This window comes from Simochromis diagramma, unplaced genomic scaffold (genome assembly GCF_900408965.1).
Source record: "Simochromis diagramma unplaced genomic scaffold, fSimDia1.1 OVJJ01000545.1, whole genome shotgun sequence".
Lineage (NCBI taxonomy): Eukaryota > Metazoa > Chordata > Actinopteri > Cichliformes > Cichlidae > Simochromis > Simochromis diagramma.
Window position 1 is genome coordinate 2,599,616 of NW_024387371.1, and position 16,891 is coordinate 2,616,506.

Here is a 16,891-nt window from a genome sequence, read left to right on the forward strand (position 1 = left end):
CTATTGCGGGTGTGGTGCCTGTTATCGGACGCGGAGTTAGCAACATCACCCAAGAACCCGAGGAGTAGAGTCCTGGCTCCTAGCCCTGCCAGTGTAGCAGAAATGATGATGGCAGCAGCCGCCTTCTCTGAGTGAGTGGCTTAATGTTGTTTGTGTGCAATTTACGTTGAGTACGCTAACCACGTTATTAGATTAATGCATGTAAGGTGAACTAGCAAACACCGTCGTAGTTACATGCGGCTGTCTATCTTGTTTGATGGCAGATACTCCCTTCACCCTGGCCAAAAAGGCTAAAATGACCAAAGAAAAAGTGGGAAACAGCTAAACATGAGAGGTTTTTTGGACAAAGTTTGTGTTTTTTCCATTGTTTAAGCACTGCTTCCAGCCAAGAGTGATACCATATATGCCCTATAGCTGCAGAAAAGGCTAACATTGTTATCTTTTCACAAAAAAACAGCTAAACATGAGAGGTTTTTGGACAAATTGTGTGTTCTCCATTCTTTAAGCACCAGTTCGAGCACCGTTTAAGCACCGGCACCGTTTCAAAAGTACCGGTTTGGTACTGGTATCGGATAAAACCTAAACGATACAGGGAAACTCTCCCTGAATTCTTATATCTATTTTTAAACTTGCCTATATTTTTGAATAAGCAATTTTTCAATTGATCGGCTCAGTAGTATTACCAAAATGTCTCTGTAAAGTCTTTGTGAATGAGAAAACAATCGTGATAGCTGGCCAGCAAAATAAAGAAAGTCTATAGCACTGAATGCGGACGTGTGTGAGTACTTCGGTCCAAATACTCGAGGTCCAGAGGAACAGCTGGCGTGAGTGTCACCAATGGGAATCATCATTGTAAGATCATCAAGATCATGTAAGATGGTGAAAGATGTACCCTTACGGTTTTATTTTTGTTTTGTCTTTTTTTCTTTAATGCTGAATTTTATCCATCAGGATGGATAAAATATGGATAAATGCCCTGCACTAATTGTTAGAAAATTATTAACATCATAATTTCAGATCCTTATCGCACCCAGTGGGGCCTCTAAATTTCAAAGCGAAACTTTAGATCAGGATTCTTCATCTTCTGTTTGTAGTCTTCATCAAACTTTTCATTTTGGGCCACAGTGAAGTGGTTCTTCCAGTCACCAACTTTTCCTGAAAAAGAAGAAAATTATGAGGATTTGATCAAACTCATGATAAATAGATCAGATAGTGTTAAAAAACAGAAAAAACCTTCAAATTCATACAGTCCCACCTTTTCTCATGAAAGGAGACATCTTGTGGTTCATAGTTTTGACAGTGGAGTAGTTGGTCATCTTGTTCTGTTTCATGCTGTCAAACGTCACACTGGCTCTGACTCTTTCCTTCTCTTCAACTGATGGAGACAAACCAAGGAAGGAACACAGTCGGTCTATTTCTTGTCCACAGTCCTGTTCACATTAAAAAGCTTCAGCATGAGCCTGAGGGGAGATATTTTCTTTTCTTGTTTTGTTTGTTTGGGGTTTTTTTTGAAAAGAGGCATTGCTATTTCGAACATCTTTATGTACTAATATTTCTGTAAGAGTTAATGGCAAATTTTGGGAAGCTTGTTTCTGTACACTTATTTTGCCAAGAACAAGATTGTGCAATGCATGAGATGTATTCTGTCATGACAAAAGATCTCATATCTGCTTCTACACTACACATAACATATTCACTATTAAAGAGTTTATTTTAGGCAGTGTACTATAGTTTAGTTGATTAAATGATAAATGAGTTCACCTTAGGTAATTGTTAGCACGCAAGCAGGAATGAGTTTATGAACCAAAAAGTATCCATATCAAACTTGTGCCCAGTACTGCCAGAAAATAAATTAGCTTCAGGTAATACAGAGGCACAGCAGGGGAAATTCACAAGATGGTCCTTAATTAACTGAATTAAACTGAAGTGGAAAATTGTTACTTTTTACTTCTACTCAAGTATACTTTTGAGGACAGTAATCTATTTTGTACTCCAATACAGTTATTTTTAAGCTACACTCACTAATAATTTTGTCAGTGTAATTGTGTTTATGTAAAATATAGCTCTACCCATTAATAATTGTAACTATAGCACATTACTGATGGCTTTTAATGTGTAAAAATATTATTGTAAAGAATATGCTACTTTTCATGTCATTATTGTGCGAAAAACAATAATAAACAAAGAAAGGATTAATTAATTTACATCAGGAGCTAGACCTGCAAGATGTTTTACCTAATTGCAGTTTCTATTATTTTGTTTCATACAGTGTATAGTTTTAGACAATAAAAAATTCTGATGAAAATTGCACATAAGCCCAAATCACCGCACCTCAATCAAACCTTCATAGAACATGTAATGAAGATTTGAATAAGTCTCCTTTTTCTCCCACCAGCTGTTCACGTGATCATACCACGACCCAAAAGTCCCTGGAGCCATAGAATATACAAAAGAATGGTTACACAGGAATTCAGATGATTTTTACCTTTCTTTACACCAAAACTACACTGAACTCACTCTTCCCCTCCATAAACTCCTGCAGATAGGCGCTCCAGTCTCCTGGTTCTGGCAGGGCACTGTTCATGCGTGAAAAGTGGAAATAAGACACTACATTGTCCTTTGCATTACGGGCCACATAGATTATCTGTAGAAAGATGACACTAAATTATAATCTGTGGGTTTCATGACTTACTCATTATTTTAGGTACAGATATGTATTACCCTGCAGCGCTGCTCCCAGAACGACTGTGGTACAAACTGGACCGGTAGATGTGTTTTAATGAGACGAGGAGTGGTGGGAAGTTTCTCTGCTTGTTCTGTACCTGAGTGATTAAAAGGATTAGTTTGTGTTCCTAAATTTTAAAGTTCAAGCTAAAGAGCTAAACTGCATAATCCAGTAATAATTCTCAATGTTTTACCAATATAATCTATGTAAAGAACATTGTTATAAAAAACAAAAACAATTTTTTTAAAATTAATCCCCATTAAACATTCAGAAGTACAGATTTCAAGACAGAAAAGTTACTTTTTTCAAGTCCGGTTAACACCTCAGATACCTTAAATGCAGTGAGTGTAATGACTTGTATATGCATTACACAAACTTTTAGTTGGAGTTTTTTTTTCATTCATTCAGACAAACAGGTCTTGTTTTATATTTCAAAGTGCAACAAAAGCAACTCTCTGAAGGTCCTAACGTTCAAGTACTCTAAATTGAGATATACATGTGTTTTGTGTTATTGTATGATATGGTAGATAACATTTGAGTGACCATAAATAGTGAACACATTATTTAACACCTGTGGGTAAACGAGGTTTGCAGATCTCCAGGAAGGGTACTCTATCATTAAGAGGGATGGATTTTTGACGGTCTGGACCCATGTGTCCAAAATATAGAAGATCGAGGATGTAAGACACCCATGTGGTCCCTAAGAGTGAAACAGATATATACTGTTCAGTGAATTATCAACCCAAGATAATATAAGCTCTATAATCACATTTACAATCAACACACTCAGTTAGCGTCATTTTAATTCCTTTTGAAGAGTTTTAAAAAATATAGCTAATATAACTTACGTCCATGCATGCACACATACAGTCCGCAAATTTGGGATATGTGAAGGCCGTTCCAGAAGATTAATGTTAGTCCTCTTTATCTATTCCAGTTTTGATGCGTGTTTGGGATCATTGTGCTACTGGAACACCGAAGAGGGTCCAAGTTTCAACTATCCAGCTGTTAATTTGAGGTCATATTGAAAAATTTAGAATTTTTTATTATTCCATCCACTTTGGGAAGCCTTCAGATTCAGTGTGAAGGTAGTAATTCTGCGGCAGGAGGTTCTTACTGGGTCAGACCCCTGTCAGCCCGTGGCAGTGCAAAATTCACTTCACAGTCAACAGTGACACTGGTGTTCCAGCAGTTCCTGAATATCCTCACCAATTTCATTCCATTTTATGACGACAATCTGGGTGTCATGGTTCGTGGCTCTGTGTCTGAGGAATGTTTGGGATGCCCCACTGGCCAAACCCTCTGGTCGGGCTGTCACCATCACACCTGCATCCCATTCCAGGTGATTACCAGGAGGACTATTTAACCCTGCACAGACAGCTGCTCCACGCCAGTCCTTTAATCACCCCTCAATAGTAACTTGGCTGCCTGCAAAGCTTTGTGTATGTTCAAGTATTGCATGAACTGTGTTAACTCTACCTCCATGTGCTCAGGTTACTGTCTGGCGTTTTGTGCCTGCGACCTGCCTGTCCTCCTGCCTGCTTGGATCTCAGAGTGTACCACCTGATCTCATCTCTGCCTCCTCGGTTTGACCTCCCACGGACACACTTCCCCTCCGAGTCCCATGGTCTGGCTCGGATCATAAGCCAAATTGCTCTACCCCTGCCTTGTTGTGTCTCTCCATTCCCCTGCACACTAGTAACTAGTGATGGCCAAATGAAGCTTTCTGAAGCATTGAAGCTTGTATTGAAAAACGGTTCATTACTCGAAGCTTTTCAACACAGTCCTCTCTGGTGACATCTGGTGGCCAAAAATATGAGGAGCAGCTTGAATCCACAAAATAAAACCAACTACTTCATTAAGATTGCTCACTCTACAGAGTGGAATTCTGTCTGATATTGGGCCGCCGTTGTGTTGCTTTGAACGTGTATTCTTTGGTGGTTAAAAAAATGTGGTTTATTTGTTTAATAAATAATTTTGACCAGTAAACTCTCCTTGTTTAAACATGCACCATGGTTTGGTCTTTCTTTGCTTGTGACTTCTTGATGTTGGTAAATACAATAATTGAAAAATACCACATTACATATAACATACATATAATAATGTACAACACATTATGGAGTAGGCTTCTGCTGTGAGGTCCTGCCTCCATAAATAATATTATATTAGGGAAATTTTCCAAGACATATTTTTGACCTGGGGGTAGAATTGATTGTGAACTGGAAAGGAAAAATGCTTATGAACTTGCAAATTAAAAACATGATGCATTTAAAGTAGCCCTTTTTCATTTTTATTTAAGAAGAGAATTTGTTCTAGTGTGCGATGGCCAAACCTGTTCCTTTTCGTGGAGATAATTTCTCCTGCCTTAAGGAAAATCCCTTCACATGGCACAGGGGAGGCTGGAGTGCAGTGAAACTGGTAGAGATGCAGTTATACATTCTACCTGGGCCCCACAAACTATCAGATAATGAGAATAAATAAATTCAATTGCTGCACATTTGGCAGACTAACATTTTCAGATTAATTAAACAATAAAATATATATTTTTACAACATTACATGTAAAGAATCAAGTGGAAGTTATTTAATGATATTTATATTATGGAAGCAGATTTTTGACATTTTACCTTTTTCCCGTTTTCAGATAAAATAAACATGCACAAACAAAAGCAAACAGCCAGAACACAAAGCTGGAAAACCCACCCGATTGACAAAAGTCAACTCAAAATTCTCCCACACAACAGAACCTCCTCTATTCCTCGCTGGCTCCAAATCTCTCAGTGGAATGATCAGTGGTTCGCTATCTGTCACCATCAAATTAAAACACTCCACAAATCCCGCGAATGATTCATTTCCTTATCCGGTCGTTAAGTGATGACGTGACGAATCCTACTTCCGGGCCTAAAGTAGTCTGCGTTTAATATGGCTTTTGTGTTGTTAACATGTTTAATGTTTTGTATTTTCTTCTATTTGATCTCAAACAGCTCCTAAAACAGTCAGTGATCACTGCTGACCTCCCTCGGCTTTTATTACCGCTAATCATTTATTTAAGCTCAGTTTTTAAAACCTTAGGATGTAACTACAGCCCAGCCCATGCAGCAGTATATGAATGACTAACCTATTGTGGATGGAAGATCTCAGTTGTTCTCCTGGCTGAAGTTTGGTCCTTTTACAGGATCCTGCCATGCGATTACATTTGTTCCTGACCACCGAGAACACTCACGTTAACTTTTATCGAGTTAGCTTGTTTATAATATGCTAACATAGCTGTGTCGCTAGCGGTCACATAGCGCATCATTATATACCAGCTAGCCAAACTTCAGTAACCCTACAAACGTCACTGCTGTTTAGTTTTCTGTCTTCATTTATGTTGGAAGTGATAACAGAGCTGTACGTTTTAATTTGTTTCCTAAACCCCGCAGTCAGGACATGCTATATTGTATTTAGATAGAAGCTAGCGAGCTAACTTCCTGCTAACTTCTAACTTCGTTAAATGTCATAAATTCCGCTTTCATGGATGCCTGGATGTTAAACTCAATTGTTACACCTGGTAGAGCAGAACGCTGATCATTTTATTAAAGATGAAAGACTTTAGACAGTTTTTCAACTCTCAGTAATGCCATAGTGATCGTTTGATATATGGACCTGCAGCGGAGTTTAGGCCCAGACACGGCTAGTGACGTCAGACTTAATGACCGGATAAACCATTGACTCATCAGACACCGAAGCAGTTAGGTTCTAAATGATGATTATCACGTGACTCTGGCCAAACGAATCAAGCTTCGACACAGTGCTTCTGAAGCAGTGTGTTGATTTTTTTGAAACACGCACCGGAGCTTCAGCTTCAAGCGGGCCATCACTACTAGTAACCTTTTCCCCTTTCCGTTGCAGCCTTCTACGGTCCTGATCACGGCTTCCCTGTGCTGTGATCCCAGTTTTCTTCAGTTCTGCAATTAGCCTCTCACCTCCCTTGGTTATTCTGGGTCACCTTTTGTTGAATAATAAAACTTGTACTTGCTCGTACTGAAGTGTATTGAGTTTATTTTTGGGCCCCACTTGTGTGTGTGAAAATTAGGTTCATGACACTGGGTCCTCTTCCAGACCCTGGCAAAGTGGTAACACAGACAAATAACTTGTACTTACATACAATTGTTTTAACTGATTATCTTGGATTCTGTGGTTATCTAAAATTGCTCCAATACACTTTCCCAACTTCTGTAAATTTGCTGTTCTCCTTCTTAGATCTTCACTGATTTTCTTGGACTTTCCCATAGTTCTGAAGTTTGGTAAATCCAATGAGTGTTGTCAAACAAATCCTTTTTTTATGCTGCAAAGAGAAGCTACCGGTTGCAGTTAATCATGATCAGTAACAAGAAGTTAATAGTCCTTGGCCTTGTCAATTTGAAAGATATCTTAGAACATTCAGCACGACTTAGTAAACGCTTTAAGTGAGTGTATGTATATATTTGAGCCTGTGTTTCTACTTTTTATCAAAGCAAATGGATTAGAGAAATTCCAATCAATTCAAGGTTGTGACTTAATTCTTGCTTTTTAAATAATTAAAGCTGTATGTTGTATAATCATTTTAACCTGGAAAAAGAGTATTTAAAAAAGTGTTTTAAGCCCCTAATTACCATGAAATTCAATCCCATGATTCATATATGTAAACTTCTGACCAAAGCTATGTCTATAGGTGTACATCTGCAAAGGTGATGATGATTGTTAATGTTACCAAGTGGGAGCATATACTTGGCCAAAGAACCTTGAGAAATATCATATTCACTAGCTTTCAATCTCTGCTGTGCACTAATGCATATAAAAATCTGTCTACCAAAGTTACCTGATTTAGGGTAAGTAGCAATAAGAATATCATCTGGTCTTGCTTTGAAGTTCTGTAGATTATCCCAGTTGTCAGTAAACTGATGGACCATGCAGACTCCGTGGAAGTCAAACATTTCTGGCCGAGGTAGGACCTCCATCTATTTCAATTAATAGCTTTTTTTTCTAAATAGCTTCCCGAGTTTTCTTTCTGTATTCTCATGTATCATCCGTCCTATTTCTGACTGCTTTATCACCTGATCATCTCTGCTACTCCTTCCGTGATTGTACTCCACAAATCAGTAACCTTCACTATTTCTAGCCACACCACACTTTGTGCACTTGCTTTCAGGGTTCTGGTTTTTCCTGTTCATCTCTGGATTCTGCCTCAACAAGTTTTCTTTTGTTTGTTTCTCTTCCTTGTTTTATATAAATGTTTAGATCAGGTATGATGCCATACAATTCTGCAAGCTTCATGTAGTTCAACTCATTGTTTATGCGTTGTTGTCTTGTTACTCCATATGCTATGTGAGTTTTCTCTGTGTTTCTGGCTTCCATCTCTGCTAGTTTTCTAGTATTTAAGTTCTTAGTTTCTAGTTTAGGTCTATTCTTTGTGAGTTTATTTTTTGAGTGTCTGCACAGCGCAATAAAGCTGCCTCTTTATCCTTCTGTGTCTGTGAGTCCTCATCCTGCCTGCTACAGCACTAAACACGACAGAAGTAATACCTGTTGAAAATAACAGTTAATATTTCATCATTAGATTTAATCCAATTAATCACTGAATGTTGACTTTTAATACAGAACATATGATTTTTTTTTGTCAGGAGCCAAAAAAATAAACAAAAAGAAAAACACTGTAGAAGTTTTGCACTGTGCATTTTCTCATTTAAGGAGAAACCTTGTGGTTCATCACACGAACTGTCATTTTGTTTTAATTTTTATACTGATTCTGACATTTTCCTTCCCCAAAAGGAAGAAACACCATTGGTCTATTTCTCTTTAAAAGTCCTGTTGATATTAAAAAGTTTCAGCATCACTCTTGTTGTGATTATGCAGATAAATGGTTATTAGAAATGCATTATTCTTCAAATCAAAAAATGGATTTCATAAAAAATTATTGAACTCTCAATCAAACCTTATTGCAAAAATATTTTAATTACAAATAAAAAAATGTATAAGTCTTGTGGAAACTGCAATTTCAACGGATTCAATAACATAAGTCGAAAGTTAGTTTTCTTTCTCAAATTTAAAATGAAGTTTCTACTAAATATTCTTCAGTGATAAAACAACTGTGTCCAGATGAATTGAATCAATGTTTGAGGCTAAAGAAAGAGTTATTAGATGTTGAAATAAAGCTGAGGGAAAGTAAAGGTCCTTCCAATATATATGTAAAACTGACCCCTTTCATGAGTATTAGTGCCCTAATGGATTTTTACATCATTCCCTGAACACCTAGACTTTTGTTTGTTGTTTGCCTTTTTAATTTCTCCTATTTGAGTTTAGTTGGATCTTGTAAGAATAAAGCTAAGAATCGCCTTTAAACAGAAAGTGGTTTTAAAAAGGTGTGCTGATATGAGGATAATGGGTTAACTTTACAGCATACCACAAAGTTGCCATTATTTAACAAAGTTTAAAACATGTTACTGAGCAGAATGAAGGTGCAGAAAAGCCAAAAGTATAATATCCATATACGATAACACACGGTGTCAGACAAATCATACCTGACCATCATTTTTTAAAGAATGGAAGCTATCATATATAAGTTGGTACTGTTTCTGGAAATTGTTCTGTCGAATTTATCAGTTCTGCAGGACAGCTCAGGGTTGTGAACTCTGCCACAGGTCTCTATCACCTACCTGAAATTTAGTTTGTTTAAATTTCATATCAAATTTGGCTTATTTCTTAACTCTTTAATCACATATCAGTGCAGAGTTCCATCACACCCAGCTGGGGCTCTAAATTTCATAACGAAACTTTAGATCAGGATTCTTCATTTTCTGCTTGTAGTCTTCATCAAACTGTTCATTCTGGGCCACAGTGAAGTGGTTCTTCCAGTCACCAACTTTTCCTGAAGAAACAGAGAAAATAATTCAGGTTATTTGATCAACCTATTCATAAATGCAGTACTTAGTTTTCAGAACAAACACAGAGGGGAACAAAACAACTTTTAGGTTTAGACATTTATACCTTTTCTCATGAAAGGAGATATAGTCTGGTTCATTGAATTGAAGGTGGAGTAGTTGGTCATTTTATTTTGTTTCATATTGTCAAAAGTCACGCTGGCTTTGACTCTTTCCTTCTCTTCAGGTGATGGAGACAAACTAAGGAAGGAACACAGTCGGTCTATTTCTCGTCCACAGTCCTGTGTGAAGTGTTATTTTATATTTCATTTATATGTTCTTCAAAGAAAATGATACAAAGGCAAAGAATTTGAAGTTAAAATAACAACTGCATAATGTTTATTTTGGTAAAGACTGGAACACCAGACGAAGGCTAAGTATTTCCTAAAAGCTATTTAATCTTTCAGCAAGGGCAACGTGTTTATTAACAAAATCAAGACACTTTTTAATGTAATGAGCTTTGTTGTAAATGGCATACTTTAGCACAGCTCATGATACCTCAATCAAATCTTCATAGAACATGTAGTGAAAATTTGAATAAGTCTGCTTCTTCTCCCACCAGCCGTTCACATGGTCATACCACGATCCAAAAACCACTACAAACACACAACAAAACATAACAGAGTGTTGGAAATAAAATGAAAACATGGTCTCTTTTTTCTACAGTAAAACTAAACTGAACTCACTCTTACCCTCCATGAAGTTCTGCAGGAAGGTGCTCCATTTCCCCGGTTCTGGCATACCACTGTCCATGCGTTCAAAATGGAAGTAGGACACTGCATTGTCCTTTGCATTGCGGGCCACGTAGACTACCTGCAGAACCAGACAACAACAAGTTCTAATCTGTTTCATAAATCCCATGTCTCTATGGTTACAGGTATATATGCATTTTACCCTGCAGCGCTGCTCCCAGAAGGACTTTGGTACAAACTGGACTGGTAGATGAGTTTTAATGAGACGAGGAGTGGTGGGAAGTTTGTCTGCCAAGTCTGTACCTGCAAGGTAAGAATGATTGGTTTGCCACTAATAAGTTGGACTTTTCTAGATGTCAGAGGTCAACATGGCTAAAAGGCCAACATTTTAAGGCACTTTTGAGTGAGTTTGCAAACAATTTTGAGTGTCTAATAACCAAATAGATTTGAAAAATAACCAAATCTAAATATCAAGCAAAAAAAAATTTATATCACTCTGTTTAGACAACAGTGAATGTGAAACACACTGAGTAAGGTTGCATTTTAGCAGCTGCTGTTTCAACATATGACACACAAAAAATTTCTGCAATCAGAACTGATCTGAGACCTTTGGGCATAGGGGGTTCGCATATCTCCAGGAAGGGTACTCTGTCATGAAGAGGAATGGAAGTCTGACGGTCTGGACCCATGTGCGCAAAACACAGAAGATCTAGGATGTAGGAGACCCATGTGGTTCCTGAGGTTGAAGCAGATAAAACCATGCTGTTCAGTGGGAAATATAGCAATACATGAAATTATTTATTAAAAAAAATACTATAGTAACTAGCTCCACACAACCCTTGTACATGCCCTTAAGCTTTATTTATATAGTGCCTTTCAGCACAAAATTTAGCTCAAAGGTTTTTTAAAGCCAATAAAACACACAGAGATAAAGAGAGTCTAAAATAATTTCCAAGGCTTTGATTTGAGTTTAAATCAGTTTACTTTCACATGTCTTCACTTTCTTATGTTCACCCAGGCTGGCACAATTCTGTCTACTAAGGTTAAATTAACCTTACCTGCTTTAGTGTAAGTAGCAATAAGAATATCATCCGGTCTTGCTTTGAAGTTCTGTATGTTGTCCCAGTTTTCTGTAAAGTCTGTGATCATGCCAACTCCATGGAAGTCAAACAGTTCTGGTCGAGGTCGCACCTCCATCTCTTGACTTTTTTTTTTATTAGAATAACTGCCTGAGTTTTTATTCCACACTTTAGAGTATCTTTCTCCCATATGATGTAATTTTTTTGTCTGCTTTACTGTTTTATTCTCTGCTCCTCCTTGACATCACAAATGAGTAACCTTCAGTAATTACACCCTCAGTCCACTTTGCTTCTGAAGGTTGTGTTACTGATTAATGATTAGTCAGTGTAACCAATATGTCCACTCACCAAGAAATAATTAAAAAAAAATACTGATAACAACAGATAACATTTTATTTAGGGTCTGATGGCAGTTTACCATCGGTGTCCAATACCTTAAAGTAGAGCTTCCCAAGGTGTGGGGCCCGCCCCCTGGGCGTGGTATGAAAAGGGAAAAAAAAAAAAAGATTGCTTGTACACTGCTAGCATAGCATGAAAGGTTTTTGACGGGGCTCCCACACTAACGCAAAGCAGGAGATGAAGCATCACTGAATATGTTTCCAAGCAAACTTCATTCTAAGCCAAAGACTAGAAAATATGGTGAAGCATGTCTTCCCTTTGGCTTCACCTGCACAAGTGCCAAGGTAGGTCTTATTAAAGAGTTGAAGTTAATTAATGCAGAATTGGTTTTCCCTGCATCGGGAGCACACGCTGGGGCTCTCATATCAGTATCCATGACACACAACGTAATGTTCGATAATGTGTCATGCGCAAAAGCAGGGGGCAGGGCTAGCTGGGGGTAGGGCTAGCAGTAGTTAGTTCTACCTAGTTTTTGCCCCATGATCGGAAGGTCAGGGGTTCAAATCCACTGAACGGCTACCCTGAGGTACCCCTGAGCAAGGTACCGGCCCGACGCGCTGCATTGGTGGCTGCCCACTGCTTCACTGGGTGAATGGGTTAAATGCAGAGGAGTAATTTTCTTACGGGGGACTAACACATACACATAAAAGCATCAGCTCTAAGAGCCGATTAGAAGCGTCAACTCCCATTGAGCGAGAGCCGGCTCCTCACTTAATTTCCTTTCGCTGCTCAGCTCTCACACAGTGGCTCAGCTCCAGTCCCTATATATTGTGGCCAATCACATGGGAGGATATATAGGCTAATATAAAAAACAGAGAGGGTGAGAGACGCGACAGTCAAGTGGAGCGTGCGTCTGTCCTCTCAGTAAGTGAGTGAGACAGTAGACAGCGGTGCGGAGGACTATGCAAGTGCATCCCAAAAACACATAAATATGCCTGACACCCGTAAACGAAGCAGCATCTGGCTGCAGTTTAAAGACTTTTTTGTCTCGGTCTTGGTCTCATCACAACTTGGTCTTGGTATTGTCTTGTTCTTGGTTTAGGCGGTCTTGACTACAAGTCTAATAAGTGCAGTGTTGGGCAAGTTACTTTGAAAAAGTAATTAATTATAGTTACTAGTTCCTTCTTCAAAAAAGTAACCAAGTTAGTAACTGAGTTACAATATTCTAAAAGTAATTAATTACTTGAAAAGTAACTATTGCGTTACTTTAAAAAAAAACATTTAACCCTCTGGGGTCCAGGGTATAATTGGCCATTTTTAACTACTTTTGATTTTCCCTCTACATTTCACCTTTAAAAACTATTTACTTTGCCTTGTTTGGTATCATTCTTTTCAGCACAACCTCATGTGTCTGAATTTACAGTCATGTTTTCATTTTGACATACTGTATTAACACAATTAATCTAAAATCAGACAAAAAACATAAAATCAGAGTAGAAAAAGTTATATATTTTTTACTGTAACAACCACAAACATGTTTAATGAATCATATTTCATAACTTTAAATGCAAATATAAATGGTAAATATAAAATCCTATGCACAAGTTTTGCAAACAACAAAGTTATTTGCATCCATTTACCTTTTACCTTGATTTTTTAAATAACCATTTCAAACTATTTACAGAACAATCAGCTGTTCTGCATTCAGTAAGATGCCACACAAATTATTTGTGCCACTCCAAAAAAATAATTTCTGTCCACTATAAAGGAGAACATCACAGCCTGATATCTGCAGGTCTGACAGCAGCAGGTGTATCACTCCTTTTTCTATTTGGAGACAGCAGTCGCCTCATTGTTCTGACACACAACACAAAACTATCCACAACACTTTACACTAACTACACAAGACAACACATTAACTACACACTCCAAACACGCTAAACGTCATGTAACAAGTGTCACCTGGCAGTTTGTTGCTCTCTGCCAGGTGATTTGCTGAAGAGCTGTGAAAAGGTAGTGGGTGTGTGGGGTGAAGTCAGCGCTTTTCTGTGGAAAAAAACAGAGGCGATTAATTCACTCGGATGCGAGTGGGTATACTAAGTAAGAGCCTTTTGCCATTTTGTTTGGATTATTTGTTATTGTAGGTGCCCGTTTTTAATGTGTGTCGCTGGACTTTTTTAGTGTGACCACGAGTTTTAATAGAAGAATTGATCAAGCCCTAGATCGACTGCGCGCAGGGAAACTGATCAATATTGTAGGTATATTAAGTGTTTGTTTTAGCTTTGTGATTTTGAATGATTTCATAAAATTGATATTTTATTGGGTAATATTTTAATTGATAATGCGAGTTGCGTAAGGGCGGACTAACCTCCTTTTTGTTTTTGTTTATTTGTTTGTGCCACTTCCCTTTATATCCCAGATCACAGGTCATGCATAGCGCTGCTTCCCAGCTGTGCTGAGACCCGAATTGTTTGCAGTGCGTGCCACAGGTAAATCGATTGCAGTGTCGCTAAACGGGGTGTGACGGTTTGCAGTGTTGTGTTAATTTTCGCACCATTTGTGTGGTAAGTCTCATGTGCAGCTGGGATATCAGTAGGATGTGTTGTAAGTCCTGTCTGGAAATAACTGGGAATTTGAGTGTCTAATTAATGCAATAAATAAATTATCAATTTATTTCTTTGCCCCGTTTACTCGAGTAAATGGGGCAAAGATCCCTTGTCCTCGGTTACAAGAAAAACAAAAACAAACAAACATGGGAAGTTTTAGAATTGACGGCGAGAGAGAGAGAGAGAGAAACAGCAGAAAAAGAAATGAAAGAGAGTCTCTCTCTCTCTCTCTCGCCGTCACTCCTAAAACTTCCCGTGTTTGTTTGTTTGTTTTTTGCTCATAAGCAGAGAGTACTTGCTAGCGCTGTCCTTAGACAGTAAACGTGACGAAACTATTGAGGAAAAAACGCCGTGTATATATTGTTTATCATGACTCTGGTTTTACGTGGCCTATCAACACAATTTATAAACTGGTATATGTCACCTTGTTGCTTTGTCTTTAAGTGGTCATGTGATTGGCTTACCACGACTACCTTATTCTTCCTCAGTCAAACAGCAGCACTCATGCGATTGTTTTGCCCCCTTAGCTCCAGGTGTTGTGCTAGAAAGTGATCGTGATTGCCATCCGCGGGAGCGCGCGCAGCTGCTTAAAGCTGTAGCGTCCACATTACTTCCGTGCAACTGATATAAGATGCGGTAAGCTGAACACAGCTTCAACCGTCTGTTTATTGAAAAATAGTAACGGACCGCATTTTCTTATTAGTAACTGTAACAGCGTTGTAACGATAGGAATAGTAATTAGTTAGATTACTCGTTACTGAAAAAAGTAACGCCGTTACTTGTAACGCCGTTATTCCCATCACTGACTAAATGTAAGTAAGTCGGGTGGCTAACCAACCGGACATAGTGGTGGTAGACAAACAGAAGAAGACAGACGTAGCAGTTCCCAATGACAGCAACCTCAGAAAGAAGGGACATGGGAAGCTCGAGAAATACCAAGAGCTCAGAGAAGAGGTTGAGAAAATGTGGAAGGTGAAGGTAGCAGTGGTCCCACAATTTTGAGAAGCTATTGGACATTGAGCGAGCACACCGTTTGGGTGACCACACCCCCAGGGAAGGAGACCATCCTCGGGTAACTATAGCGCGGATTCACCGCTTCCAAGTGAGAGAGAAGATACTACAGCTTGCTCAGCAACAGTCTCCCTTGAACTACAATGGCAAGGCGATTCACATCTTCCCTGACTTTCCGAAGGAGGTGGTGAAAAAGCATCAGGTCTTCCAGGACGTTCGTAAACGCCTAATGGATGCTGGAGCTCGGTGTAGTTTCTATTATCCAGCGCGTTTACGAGTAACGCATGGCTCCATGGTGAGACTAAGGATTTTTGGGAACTATAAAGGAAGACTGTAACTAATTTATTATTGCTGATATTTCATTTGGAACTCCTTGCATCGGGATGTATATGACTATTTCATTTTTCTGTCAACTATGTAGACATTGGGGGTATAATTATTTTTCTTTTTTTGTGGGGGGAGGCTGGAGAGCTCGTTACCTTGGACGATTTAGTTCATAATGGTCTTGCGGACCCTCTGTGAGTATTTGGGGTTTATTTTTTGTCTGGAAAGTGGGATGGGGGGGGAAGAGGGTTATGTTTTTTGTCTTTTGGCATCAGTGTTATACAACGGCAATTTATGTGTACAGTGCTATTTTTTTCAGGAGGGAATCCTAATCTATCATCGCTAAGCGGTGGCAATAGATTTGTGAGATGGAATGTGCGAGGACTTGGGCATGTGCACAAACGAGCTAATTTATTACCTAATCTCTCTGATACTCATGTAATTTTAGGAGGCAACTTGACAAACACTTGGACAGATCTACTCAAACCTCTCAGTTGTTTAATTCTTCAACTGTTCTGAATAATATGTTGAGTTTCATTAATCTAGTTGATGTTTGGAGACATCAAACCCTGTGTAACCCTAGAGATTATTCTTTTTTTCACAAGTGCACAAATCGTACTCCAGAATAGATTACTTTTTACTTGATTCCAAATTGATTTCTAAAGTTATATGTTCAACTTATCACAACATCTTGATCTCAGATCATTCTCCAACCTCTTTAGTTCTGGAATTCTGTGTTATGAAACTGGCGTTTTCACCCGTCACTCCTGCCTGAGGCATCCTTCTGCCAATTTATGACAAGTAAATATCAGAATTCTTGGAAACTAATGATAAACAAGATGTTTCTGATTCAATTTTATGGGAAACATTTAAAGTGGTAATGCAAGGAGAAATTATGGAAAAGTATATATCATGGGTTGATATGATATATAGGCATCCCACTTCTTCCATTCTTACTAATCAAGATAAATCTGCACTTTTTTTTTTTTTTACATTGCAAGACATGACAAGGCTGCCCCCTTTGAGGCCTTTGCTCTTCGCAATTGTGTCATGACTGTGCAGGCAGGCTGGAATGGTGGACCCAAGAGTAGGACTCGCAGAGGCAAAAGTGAACTTAAACAACTCAGCTTTATTGCTGGACAGCAGGCAAAACAGAAAACTGGGAAAGTAACTAAACT

At 38.5% G+C, this 16,891-nt stretch overlaps 2 protein-coding genes across 2 annotated transcripts; both read right to left on the reverse strand.

The window, feature by feature from the left end:
• Positions 1-498: 498 nt before the first annotated feature.
• On the reverse strand, positions 499-7,841 carry LOC120719054 (cytosolic sulfotransferase 3-like). Its single transcript, XM_040007924.1, has 7 exons — positions 7,565-7,841; positions 3,297-3,425; positions 2,722-2,822; positions 2,518-2,644; positions 2,332-2,429; positions 1,256-1,430; positions 499-1,155 (listed from the first exon to the last, which is right to left on the reverse strand). Exons 1-7 carry the CDS (start codon positions 7,701-7,703, stop codon positions 1,043-1,045), a joined length of 882 nt encoding a protein of 293 aa, XP_039863858.1. The 5' UTR covers positions 7,704-7,841; the 3' UTR covers positions 499-1,042.
• Positions 7,842-8,932: 1,091 nt separating this feature from the next.
• On the reverse strand, positions 8,933-10,344 carry LOC120719291 (cytosolic sulfotransferase 1-like). Its single transcript, XM_040008395.1, has 3 exons — positions 10,161-10,344; positions 9,730-9,904; positions 8,933-9,610 (listed from the first exon to the last, which is right to left on the reverse strand). Exons 1-3 carry the CDS (start codon positions 10,308-10,310, stop codon positions 9,498-9,500), a joined length of 438 nt encoding a protein of 145 aa, XP_039864329.1. The 5' UTR covers positions 10,311-10,344; the 3' UTR covers positions 8,933-9,497.
• Between the last annotated feature and the right edge of the window lie 6,547 nt (positions 10,345-16,891).

Excerpts from the sequence above, each read along its gene's own strand:
- LOC120719291 (XM_040008395.1), bottom strand. The coding sequence starts at position 10,310 with ATGTTTTCATTTTATTTCCAACACTCTGTTATGTTTTGTTGTGTGTTT. Across the intron at positions 9,905-10,160 it reads TCTATGAAGATTTGATTGAG|GACTGTGGACGAGAAATAGA; the intron begins GTATCATGAGCT and ends CACTTCACACAG. Across the intron at positions 9,611-9,729 it reads ATCTCCTTTCATGAGAAAAG|GAAAAGTTGGTGACTGGAAG; the intron begins GTATAAATGTCT and ends CTGTTTCTTCAG.
- LOC120719054 (XM_040007924.1), bottom strand. The coding sequence starts at position 7,703 with ATGGAGGTCCTACCTCGGCCAGAAATGTTTGACTTCCACGGAGTCTGC. Across the intron at positions 3,426-7,564 it reads TGCTACTTACCCTAAATCAG|GGACCACATGGGTGTCTTAC; the intron begins GTAACTTTGGTA and ends TTTCACTCTTAG. Across the intron at positions 1,431-2,331 it reads TCTATGAAGGTTTGATTGAG|GACTGTGGACAAGAAATAGA; the intron begins GTGCGGTGATTT and ends TAATGTGAACAG.